Source organism: Dendrobates tinctorius, unplaced genomic scaffold, assembly GCF_039654945.1.
Source record: "Dendrobates tinctorius isolate UK_male_01 unplaced genomic scaffold, ASM3965494v1 ptg000023l, whole genome shotgun sequence".
Lineage (NCBI taxonomy): Eukaryota > Metazoa > Chordata > Amphibia > Anura > Dendrobatidae > Dendrobates > Dendrobates tinctorius.
The window spans coordinates 12,892,727-12,905,918 of record NW_027361691.1 but is presented as its reverse complement, the minus strand read 5'-3'; the positions used below and the strand labels follow the sequence as shown (position 1 = coordinate 12,905,918).

Below are 13,192 nucleotides of genomic sequence, written 5' to 3'. Positions count from 1 at the left end.
GGAAACAGGTGACTTGGGTGCAATGAGACGAAAGTGAACAGATTAGGCTTTGATGGGTGCAAATGCATCTGGAAGAAACAAGGAAAAGAGGCTAATGGATCGAGAAATTGAAGTAACTGTCAAGCTCGGTGGATGCCTGATGATATGGGGTTATTTCACAGCCAAAAGTGTTGAATACTTGACCAGGATCAATGGTGGTCTCAATGCTGAGCTATATGTGAGTGTCCTACAAGGCAAGTTACTTCGTGCACTCAAGTACTATGCATATGAAAAGGACAACATAGTGTTCCAGCAGGACAACGACTGGTAGATATATTGAGATTGGTAAAGAAATGGTTCAATGACAATCAAGTATAGGTGCTGGATTGGCCCCTACAGTACCCAGGTGAGTTGACCGGTATGCACCAACTTTGGAAATGTGTAAAACAGACCTGGGATCAGATTTCGGTTGAGACATACTTAAATCTGATCGAGAGCAGCCCAGAAGGATTCAGGCAGTGTGGAAAGCCAAAGGTGGATTTACAAAATACTAACAAAATAAGAAAAATTAACATTTAGATTTTTTGGAGCAAAACCATTACAATGCAGTGTCATGACAAGAATCTGTATAACTTTAACTACTTATATCCAAAATAGTTGCAAGTCAATTTTTTCTATCATATAGCCAAGAGGACTGTCTATAAATGATGGTAGTCTCACGTTCGAAGCAGTAGTAGATGATGAGATATTGAGATTGAATGTCAAAAATTCAAAATATTGTTACCCTTTTGCTCTTCGGTGTAATCTGCCACTGTTCCTTTTAAGGGGGATCGCTTGAACACCATCATATATTTAAGCCTACAGTATATTCAAGCTGTCCATATAACACATGTACGACTCAGGGGCAGACTTAACGACGGTGCAGCTGCACCGGGACCTGGAGCTGAAGGGGGGCTTGCAGGGTGGCTAATAGTGAGGGCAAGATTGCCCTCATAATACTCTGCAGATCCGCTGCCTACAGGAGAAAATGTTAGCGGAGTGGAACTGCAGGGATCCGTTCTCTGCTTCCTGCCCAATGCTTTCTCCCTGACACAGGTGCATGCGGCTTGATGACGTGAGCAAACAGAAAGTTACCAGCGACAACAATGCTGTGGAGGAACCGTCGGAGAGGACAATGAGCAGAGATTATAGGTAATGGGGGTGCACTGTGCTGTTTATCACTTTATATTTTTGATTGGTGGGTAGCTAATATTGTTATAAAGGTGGGGTACACATCTGTATTCTGGGGGTAGACACATGTATGTATACAATGTATGTGACCTTGTTATTTTCAGGCCTGTGAAGATCATCATGACAAGACGAGCCATGGCTGAGAGATGTCGACATGAAGGTCTGACCAGATGGAAAAGATATAGCAGAAAATTACTCTAATTATATGAGATGTCAGCGCTAAGTGTCTGGATGTAATATTATTCTGTACTGTGTGACATGGAGTGATAATGTTCTCTGTAAAATCCCATAGGCCACATTCTCACATTTGTGTGAAATGTCCGTGTGCTGACAGATTTCTTTTTAACAGATGGACTCAGAGAGTTTTATAGGACCTTTCACAGATCTGTGAAAGTCATGGCTCTGAGAAGGAGATCTGTGAGGGTCAGAGAATGTTCTGTTCTAATCAGATTTTGAGGATCAGAATAGGATATGCTCAATGTGTCTGTAAAAGCGGGCAGCACGCCAACACTGCGCACAAATACAGGAATGTAGCCTGATTATGTATAGAACAGTCCCTTAGTATATAGTGTACTCACTTATTATATAACACAGTCCCTAAGTATATAGTGTACTCACTTATTATGCATAGCACAGTCTCTTAGTATATAGTGTACTGACTTATTATGTATAGTGCTGTGTTTAGTTACATAGTTTCCTATTTTATTATGTATAACATATACCTTATTACATACTACTCTCTCTAGTTATATATGGTGTGGTCCCTTATTATACAGCTTCCTCTGCTGTTATGTACAGTGCTATCTCTTACATAGTGTATTCTTGTTATTTTTGTTATTCACAGTGCCTACTTTTATTACATAGTCCTCTCTTGTTAAATACAAAATGACTGCTAATGGAGCAGCAGGTGACCAGAAGACCAGTCCATCAGCTCTTCCATTAGAAAAAAAGCTTTCTGATGCTCCATCAGCCATCATTGCATTATTTGTCTAACACGAGAGGATAGCATGTAATAAAGACAGGGCTCTATATAATCTGATATATAAAGGACGGTGCTGTACATAACAAGAGAGGGCATTGTATACTAAGGGATGGCAATATACATAATACATAATAAAAGAGACTATGTAAGATATATCTATCTATCTATCTATATATATATATATATATATATATATCTGCAGCTTTGTCACCATAGAAGGAGAAGGCCTAGACACATTTCTTACACAGAGGCCCTAAGCTATCAGTTTCCAGCTCTGGTACAGCTAGTACCTTTATAGTGAAATTTGATCTTTGTAGTCACGCTACAATCTACCTGATAAATGGGGGTGCTGAATGCAGGATAGCTATAGAGGCTTGCAGGGTTGCAGTCACAGGAAGCACTGAAGAAGATATACTCATAGTGAGGGGAGGACTCTGTGACATATTTTGCATTAGGTCCTAGTATCCAATCTGGTCTGTCAAAATTGGATCCTAGTTTTTTGTTTCTTCGTATTCAAATCCATGAACAAAACAATGTCTCGGACAGGTGAACAATAACTACAGTTCATGTGTGTGATATAGCATGCCGGTAGATGACACTTCATCATTCAGAATGCACAGTGAAGTTGTGTTGAATTAGCAATATCCCCTTCTGTATAACATGATCTATATTGTCCTCTACGGTACATCAGATAGATCAATATCTCATAGGAAGATCACTTTTCTCTTGCAATTCACGTTTATTACTCCGACTCAATGGAATAATTTTATAGGATTAACAATAAAACCTGCATGGTTTCTAGGAAGACTTAATATACTGATGGATTAAGCTTTCAAAAGAAGTATTCTCACAAAAACGTAACATTTGCAGGCAATGCCAGGCTCCAGTGACTCTGGTAGCATCTGTAAATAAATATTATGCATATAATTATAAAAAAATAATTTTGCAGCATGTAAGACCCAACAGAGCCCTGATCTCAATATCATGAAGCACCTGGGATTACATGAAGATCTGAACAAGCGACATCCACAAAACATTTGTAGTTAATTCTCCAAGATGTTTGGAACAACCTCCATGTTGAGTTCCTTCAAAACCTGTGTGCAAAAACATTTTCAGGGCGTTCGTGGTCTCCAAACCAATATCTGGCAATAATTGCATCCAACACAAAAGCAGGACTCATTGCTCAAGAGGATAGATCTCCATTTGTGCCTCCATTGCTCCATTCCAACCTTCAGGTTCCATATGAAAACAACATGGGCAAAGCCATGAAGATACCTTCAGGACAGAATCACACAAGTCCTACTCTTTGGGTTATGGTGTGGGGTGGTGCTATGTATGGTAACCAGAACCCTCTATTCTTTACACCAGGTGTTGCATTGATTTGGTCATGGAAACAGTTGTGTGGCCATTTGTCCAAAGTATCCCAGGAGCAGAGGTAAGCGAACCCAAATTGTGAAGTTCGGGGTTCGTACCTAAGTGCCCAGTGCTGAAATCCAAAGAGTAACATGTCTTTCCATCATGTGATTTCCATTATTTTTCATCTTGGTGTTGTTATTCCAATGTCAAAAGAGTGTTTTTCCCTGGATCTAAATTGAAAGTGGTATCAAAGGAGTTACAGAACCACAAGGAAGCTTCATTAAGAGTGAAGCATTCATGTTTCACATTTCTAGGGCCGTTCTTGATTTGGAGCTGATAATTGTTATATTCCTTTAGGTATCATGTTAATGGCAGGCAATACTCACTCTAGAGTTGGCGAAAGGATATTCTAGGAATGATAAAAAAATCTAAGAAGCATCTAACGCCCCCAGGTGCTAAATTAAAGGGAAAGTTTGCTTTTATACAATCATCTATGCATACCCTAAACTTTGTTGCTCCGACATGCCAAAATGCCAAAGGAACATTTATCAATTAAACTCAAATGTTTGCCATTTTTATACAAATTGGCAGAAAGTAAGCCCTTTTTGTTGCCCAATGCATGGGGCAATTGTGCAAGAATTACGGGTTTTGGTAAAAGTAAACCATAAAAAGTACCCAAAAAGGTTTCAACTCTAGCCTTAAAAGGGTAACAAAATGTAATGCTAGTTTGAAAATGTTATTGCCCCCTCAAAGACCTGTTAATATCGGAAATAAACAAAGGTACAATGCTGTCATTGTTGAAGGTATACAGCATTTCGATGTCATTATGCCATAATCTAATCTTAGTGCTGTTGGTTTTCTCTTCTTGTCTCTTCTACTGGTCTTATTGCATGATGATTAAGACTGATCCTTTGCTTGGTTATTGCTTATGTTGATTCAAACTCTATTGCAAACCCAACCCTGAGATAGAACATTTACTTTGTTCTTGGACTTTGCACGTCTCTCATCCCTTGGTACTTGTAGTTTCACTTGGTGTTGCCCATTGGCCCATCCTCTGATTTCAGTTCTTTTTTATTCTACATTTTGTCATAGCTAGTGATGACCCTTGGGATTGTTCGCGGCTACGCAGTTGTTCCTGTTCCTTCAGCGATTATGATGCCAATCAGGATACTTTGTAATAAGGGTGTGCATAACGTCCCTTTTTCAGGTGGTGGATTACGCCTGAAGTGGTTAAAAGAAGTGATATGATCATTCTTCAGGTGGATTCCACTAGGAAACTGTCCACTCTCTATACCTGTAGTATAGAGTGAAATCCGCAAGCTACCGGAGAAGCCATCTCAGGAAAATGGCCGTTGGTGTCACCAGAGAAAACCTCTAAATGATGCCATTTCCACATAGGCTAAAACAAGGGAATTCATGGCTTAAAAAACACAACCCTTTCACATAAATTATGAAATTATTCACTCTAGATTTCTTTTGCCTAAAAGAAACTGTGAACATTTGGCAGAGCTCTCAAGGGGGCCTCGTAAATTTTCTATGGGTCCTATCAATTACTATGCAAGCTCATGCCTTAAAGTGATTTTCGGAGACATTTATATTGATAAATAGAGATGAGTGAAATTAATATTGGCTGGTACATTTGAAAGTACCCCAATTCTTGTCATTATGCTCTGACAGCCCTACAAAACATGTTACACGGAAACAGAGGGGAAAAAGTAAAAAAAAAACACATTATACTCACCTGTTCTAGGTCCTCCTCACCTGATTCCTTACCTTAAATTTCTGATTTGCTAAAACCTGAACTTTTCTGGAAAAGTATCACAAATTTGACTTGTTATGGATCTATTCGCTCAGGTATATTGATGACTTATCCTTAAGGTTGGTCATTAATATGAAACTGATGATGGTCTGGCTCACGACACCTTCACCGATCGGCTCACAACACCTTCACCGATCGGCTCACGACACCTTCACCGATCGGCTCACGACACCTTCACCGATCATCTCACTCAAGGTGGTGAGTTGCACAAAAATTGCACAGCTCTGTACTTTGTGTAGTGACCCTTTAATCAAGTGTAGCCAGAAATCTGCTATTTTGTGCTAGACGTCACTTTCTTGTAACAAGATATTTTGCTGTTTAGTCCCCTTTTCCATAATTTGGTAATTCCTCAGTTGTGTGACTACTCAGAGGTTTTTTTTTTACACTTCCCAGACACATTTCCAAAAATCCCTGTATCTGCCTGTTACTTTAATCATGTTCCATTCTGTGATAAAAGCATTTCAATGTCAAACATGCATACTGATGCAATTTAATGGGCCCATACAATTATAATTATCTAGTCAAAGCAGAGTTAAAGATCAGAAATAAAATATTCCAAAAAAATGGCGATGAAGGCACAATAACTGACTTTAATTGGAAACTGCACATCAGAAGACACTTATCCTGAGCTGACTAATTCACATCCAACATCTTTACTCAGCTGCATTGCATAATGTAAGCCATTGCCTGAAGAAAATAGCACAGACATATCTCTTAACTTCATTTTAATTCCATATGGTAGATTACATTGTATAAACGCCTAGAATTAAGATGAGATCTTACGGCATCCAAAAGATTAAAACCTGTTTTATCTCCGGATAAAAAGCCAAAAAAAAATGTAAAAGCAAAGAACTAAAAGATTAATTAAAAAGAACAATTCTAACAGGAAATGGATGATGGATTGGAATCATTTTTGGCATTCTCGTTGTCAACGTAATCGTTACAAGCCGAGCGCTTAAAACCTGCATTGGGAAACCGCAGATTCTGACCACTTAGCACCCTACTTTTTTTTTTTTTTAAAGGGTCTCGAGCCATGGCGACTTGATGGATGAACAATCTGTAGGAAGATCAATCTTGTGCAAGACAAGATAGGTCCACCAGGGTCTTCTCCGCTATTATCTTGATAGTATCAAGCCATGAGGTTGCTAATCTTCCCCTTTGCCTTGTTCCTTCTATTCTTCTCACCATGATGTCCTTTTCCAGTGATTTTTCTCTTCGTATGCTGTGTCCAAAGTAGACAAGTCGTTGCTTGGTGATCTTTGCCTCAAGTGACATGTCTGGCTTGATTTGTTCCAAAATTGATTTGCTTGTTCTTCTTGCTATCCGAGGTATTGCTAACATCCTTGTCCAGCCCCACATTTTGAAGGTGCACATTCTACTTCTGTCTTATTTCTTTATCATCCAGGTTTTGCATTCGTATGTTACTACAGAAAAGGCCAATCTATGTGCAAGCCATATCAAGAATGCTAATGATGGACCAAATAATGTGACCAATGCGACCATGTATAAGCAGTAGGTATGCACGAATGTGCTCGGTGATACTCAGTTATCACTCAAGTATTAACAGTGTTTGGATGTGCTCGTTACTCGGCGAGCAATGGGCGGTCTTCAATGTAAAATTCGAATCCCCAACCAGCATCTTTGGCTGTGAAGCTTGGCAAGCTCCCACACATACCATGCTTGGCGCATGTGCTTAACTTGGTAGTTCAACGGTTTCTGAAAACATAGCTGGATTTGCAACAGCTTCTGGTTAAGGGACAGCTGCAAGTCGGCTATAGCTGTCACCGATCTAGCAGCAGTGCATGCAAATGCCAGCTCACTGACGAGTGTGCAATGTCACCACGTGCTGGAATTCCACACTGCACAGACTGACAAGGCTTTGTGAGCAGAAGAGGCAAGTTGTGAAGTTCCAGCTCCAACAAGCCGGTCTGCATTCTGGTCAGCCTCCAACAACTGTGTGCATGGATGTCTAACATTTCTGTGGTTTTCCAAGACAAATGTCAGACATTGGACACCACAAAGATGGTGAGTGGCGGTGACGCCATACTCTGAGCAAATATCTCGCTTATGTGCTACTTAAACAGTTGCTGCTTACAATTATATATGAAGCTTTGCATGCTGACCAGGTGAGGATGGAGGAAGACATAGAACTGAGAGATTGTAGCCAGCCCAGCTTCATCTCATGTGCTTAGCATGGATTGGGTATCAATATTGAGGTGGATGCTTAAGAGGAGAAGAGGAAGAACAGGAGCTGGTGGCTAGCGCAACAGAGGCCCATTCCCATCCTCAGCCCATCCGTCTCTCCTACGTGGATGGGCTGAGGATGGAAATGAGGAGAAAGAGAGGGAGGAGGAGGAGATGGAGAGTCATCATCATAGTGGAGACAGGGAAGTGTTGGCTGTATGAAGCTTGGCATATATGGTAGACTTTATGTACCCCTGCCTTTCCCATGACCCTCATGTTACATTCAACTTGGCCAAAAAAGAGTACTGGTTGTTCACCTGGCTAGACCCATGCAACAATGAGAACTTTGCAACTCTTCTTCCTGAGGCAGAGAGGTCTTCTAAAATGGTGCTATACTAGAAGGTCATTGTGGAAAAAATCATGAAGAAATTCCCATTAGCCAATGCTAGCGACAGGGGGCAAACTTCCTTGCCCAACTGAGGAGAGGCCATGGAGATACACAGCAGAGGCAGGTATACACTGTCATAAGCGTGGGATAATTTCATGACACCAGCCCCGCACCCAGGGCCTGATTTTTGACAAGGAGGGAACATTTTTAAAAATGGTCAAGGAATACCTGGTCAACCAAACCAGCGTACTCCCTAATTCCTCTGCGACTTTCAACTATTGGGTCTCAAAGCTGGACACCTGGCATGATCTGTCCCTCTATGCCTTGGAGTTGTTGTGCTGCCCTGCTGCTAGTGTCTTGTCTTTGAGGGGGGTTTTAGTGCTGCCTTGTGGGTCATAACAGACCGGCGCTTTCACCTGCCAACAGAGAATGCAGACAGACTCACTCTCATAAAAATGAACAAAGCCGGGATTGGCCCACACTTTTCCACATCATCATACGACAGCAGCACATACAGTATTTGTAATATTCAATATTTTAATAAGGTCCACCAGTTGTTGCCTTTCAGAGGTCTATGGATGAACCTCCTTATAATTTCTGTCTGGCTTTGCACTTTCTGCAAAGCGTTTATGACTGTATATCAACTAAACTTTCAAAATTTACCAGCTAACACGGTACAAAGATATTCTTTTTCTAGTAACCATGTCTTATGATGCCTAATCTAACCACCCCAAAAGCAGCTGTGTATAAGTTTGAATCTCAAAGAAGCTGCAGTTATACAGACTGGGAGCAGGATGCCACTGACCAGAGGTGCAGGAGAGGCTACCACCTAAGTTTGACACCCATTGCTGGCACCCCCATATGGTTCCCTCCTCCCTACATTTGGGGATGCTGGCATACTGACTATTCCGCCTGCGGCAGCTTGCTCATGCTCCTCTTCCTCCTTCCCCTGTGCACGCCACTCTGACTTATGGTGGCGCGCTTAGTGCGCAAGTGCTCACCTGCTCTTATAGGGGCAGCGTGCACACCTACAAAGATGACCCCAACCAATAGCTGGGAGGCATCTTCTATGAAAGACACCCTTCCAATAGGGAGGTGCTTGAGCAACACCTATAGTTATTTAGTGGTAGTTGGTGTGTGTGTGCAAGGTCCCCCATCCTTAATCTAATATAGTTATTTCCCTATCCTGTACTGTCCCTGTATTTCTGTGTAGTTTATATGTCGCCCTGAAGCAACTCCGGGGGTATCTGAACTTTGTAGCCACGTTGGCGGTCCCTAAACCATTTCCCGAGACTTGTGTGTCTGAGCGAGCACCAATCTCCGAAGTCCACGTTGCTTGTACTGTCTGTCAGTCTACGAATCCTTCATGTCTGTAATTCCGCTCCCGTGTTCACATCTAGTGAACCCGACCATCTGATGGCTACCTGCAGCCTGACTGCACCTTCAGGGGCTCCAGGGAACACCAGATAGCTGCTTAACTACGGCCCTCCTAGGCAGGCGTGACACAGTGGGTCCATCAACAACACGTGCCACCTGCGGACGTGACACTGAGCACTTTGCAGCAGCGTTCCGCAATCATGTCATAGGCAGCGTACAAAGTATAGCAGACTGCATGAATGACTGGAGGACAGTAGACTTAGAGGTGATTTAGTGACCACAGCAAAAATCAGATCCACTTATGTAAAAATTTGTAGTTGTCACCTAGTGCATTCCTGAAAAGCTGTATGTGATGGCTCGCTGGTATCAGCAGTAGAGTACAGGTAAGAATCTACAGGGGAAACTAAAGACTAGGTTCACACACTGCATCTGAATTGGAGTTGGACTGCCCAAAAGCAGGATTCCAACAAAAACCCCTATTTAGTTCTCAGACGAGAGCACAGTATGTGTGTGCACTTAGCCTTACACTGTTTTCAGCTAAAACTACCTAATATGTATGGGGCTTCCTGACTTCAACTGCAGTAAGAGAGGAGGATAGGTCATGTTGATTTGAAGGTCTGATGATTTTGTCCTTGCACAGGATTAGTTGCCTTCAGAGGTGTCTGTTAGTGACAATTTAGACTAATAATTATTTTCATTTTGACCACTGATCTTAATATTGTGCTTATATTAACGGTTTAGGCAGGATCACAATGAAAGAACACAGGATACACTATTTGAAATAAGTGATGGTCAAAGCATACCTTCTCCTCTTTTCTGCAAAATGTCTGAAAACACCTCTATATACAGTAGATAACACAGGATCCATCATTCACAATAGATGTCACAGCTCACCTTCTCCTCCTGTACAATGACTGATGACACCTCTATATACAGTTGATAACACAGGCTCCACCATTCACAATAGGTGATATCACAGCTCACCTCCTCCTCTTCCTGTACAATGACTGATAACACCTCTATATACAGTAGATAACACAGGATCCACCATTCACAATAGGTGTTATCACAGCTCACCTCCTCCTCTTCCTGTACAATGACTGATAACACCTCTATATATAGTAGATAACACAGGATCCACCATTCACAATAGGTGATATCACAGCTCACCTCCTCCTCTTCCTGTACAAAGACTGATAACACCTCTATATACAGTAGATAACACAGGATCCACCATTCACAATAGGTGATATCACAGCTCACCTCCTCCTCTTCCTGTACAATGACTGATAACACCTCTATATCTAGTAGATAACACAGGATCCACCATTCACAATAGGTGATATCACAGCTCACCTCCTCCTCTTCCTGTACAAAGACTGATAACACCTCTATATACAGTAGATAACACAGGATCCACCATTCACAATAGGTGATATCACAGCTCACCTCCTACTCTTCCTGTACAATGACTGATGACACCTCTATATACAGTAGATAACACAGGATCCACCATTCACAATAGGTGATATCACAGCTCACCTCCTCCTCCTCCTGTGCAATGACTGATAACACATCTATATACAGTAGATTACACAGAATCCACCATTCACAATAGGTGATATCATAGCTCACCTCCTCCTCCTGTACAATAACTGATAACACCTCTATATACAGTAGATTACACAGAATCCACCATTCACAATAGATGTCACAGCTCACCTTCTCCTCCTGTACAATGACTGATAACACCTCTATATAGAGTACATAACACAGGATCCACCATTCCCAGCAATGTCACACCTCACCTTCTCTCCACCCTGCATAAGTCACAGAGTATGTCTTTATGTAAGACAATGCTAAACTCTATACATCATCCATCCCAACAGCGTGTCTTCACAGAAGAAGAGTTCGGGTGATGAAGATGAAGCAGCCGCCTGCAGTCTAGGCCTTAAACTAAAAGAAAACATTTGGCGCATTGCGAAACGAGAAATCCTGCAATGACCCCGGACTGCGGAGCAGTGAAAATCTTACATCGGACAAGAGTAGGACAATATTCCTCTCCCAAAACTGCAGCAATTGTGTTCTCACTCCCCAGACATTTAAAGACTGCTGTTAAAAGAAGGGAGGATGCTACACAATGGCCGACACAATAGAATATTTTCTTTACATTTTATACAGTGTCTCAACTTTTTTGCAATTGATGTTATACTGTATATATATATGTTATACTTTATACACCATATGATTTTTATGTTATTTTTATATTTCTAAGTTTGAACTTATACTTACAAAGACTTCACCTGCTCGGAGAGTTTGGAGGTGAATAAATATTTGGGAAGCATTTTCATTTTCTTGTGTTATAGACATGAGTGGCTGCCGGGCGGCTTCCGCACTTGATCTTACTGTCTCTTTCAATTTTCTTTCTTTCTGTAAGAGCGGCAGTAGATGCTCCACTTCAATGAAATTACCTGATGGATCTTCATCTTCCTGCAAAATCACAATACCAGAGATGGAAAGTATTTATTCAGCTGCTCCTCAAAACACCACTTTACAATAACACATTTTATCACTGCTGCATACATGTATTCACTAAATGTAACCACTTACAGAGGACTTGTCACCAGGGCAAGAGGGGCCAGTTTGGTGTCTTATTTTATTCCTGCTCTTCCCTGGAATATTCCATTTTTTTTTTAAATGTGCCACAGATATTGGCCTTTTTATTTAAAGCTTTTTATGGTCACCGGATCCTCGGGGGCGTGTCTTTAGGCTATTCTACATAATTACCATATAAGCCACACCCCTTTAGTAAAGGCCTTAAAAATTTGCACTATATACGAAAAGGGCCAAGGGCCATATATATGGAACCATATGGCAGATTTAAAAATAATTAAAAAATGGAGTACTCAGGAGAGAATCAGTAACAAAATCCAGAAACTGGACACTTGGCCTGAAGTCAGGTCTTCTTTAGAAGGGTTTCCAAGAACTAAGAAATCGATGACCTTTCCTCTCCACTGACTAGTTGTTATTATGTCCCCCGGCTACCAGAACCAAACAGTGCACACGGTACACCGCCACCATTTCACACTTGCATTGCCCTCTACTACTAATTTGTTTTCTGATAAAAGTCCAATTATGTAAGACTGAAACATTATGAATATTTTTGGATTGTTATTTTACTAAAAAATTAAATTGTCTATTTTTAAAAGTGTGCAACGTTCCCTATATTCCCTTATACTGGGGTGGAAACCAACTTAAAACGCAAGAGTGCCATTCATCCGGTCGCTTACAAAGCGCAGATTGCCAGAACACCACAGCTGTAAATGTGGATCTCGGGTCTCGGCACAGATCATATTCACTTAAATAGGAGTTGAGGTGAAGTATCGGAGAGCTGTAGCATCAGCGCATCAAGCAATGCATCAGCAAGTTATGCTAACTGGACTGTGATAGGATTACCATTTGTGCAACTGCTGGTATATAAAAAGTCTGGATTATAGGACAGGCAAGTGGTGCAATTGACCCTGTAACCCAGCACCTAGCAATAAAGGGGTTCATAGGTTGCAGTTACAACCAGTCCCTGGAGTCTATGTGGACCCAAATGGTCCCTTCCCTTGGCCCATGTGAGAAAACCAATAATATTAAAGACCCATGATAATCTGGGGTTCCTGTTGGAGATTTTCCAGTGAGGCCCATGAGCTTGGAGTTAAGTAAGGAAGTCGACGAGATCGCGGATACCTGCATGCCGGGTCTGGAACTAAAATTGCTGCATCTTCTGTTCCCAAGGGGAATTCTGAGGGAGCCGCACCAACCTCTGAACCCAGGAGGGCGGGGGAGCCTGAAAAGGGCACGCAGCGTCGGAGGCATAAGAGGAAAAAGC

General features: G+C 41.6%; 1 protein-coding gene across 1 annotated transcript in view; it reads right to left on the bottom strand.

Moving 5' to 3' along the window:
- Nucleotides 1–13,192, bottom strand: part of LOC141084518 (cyclic nucleotide-binding domain-containing protein 2-like) — a 346,033-nt gene that overhangs the window by 59,038 nt on the left and 273,803 nt on the right. The window contains exon 13 of the mRNA XM_073569275.1: nucleotides 11,608–11,805. Coding sequence (XP_073425376.1) covers nucleotides 11,608–11,805 — 198 coding nt within the window. The remainder of the gene's footprint in view (nucleotides 1–11,607; nucleotides 11,806–13,192) is intronic.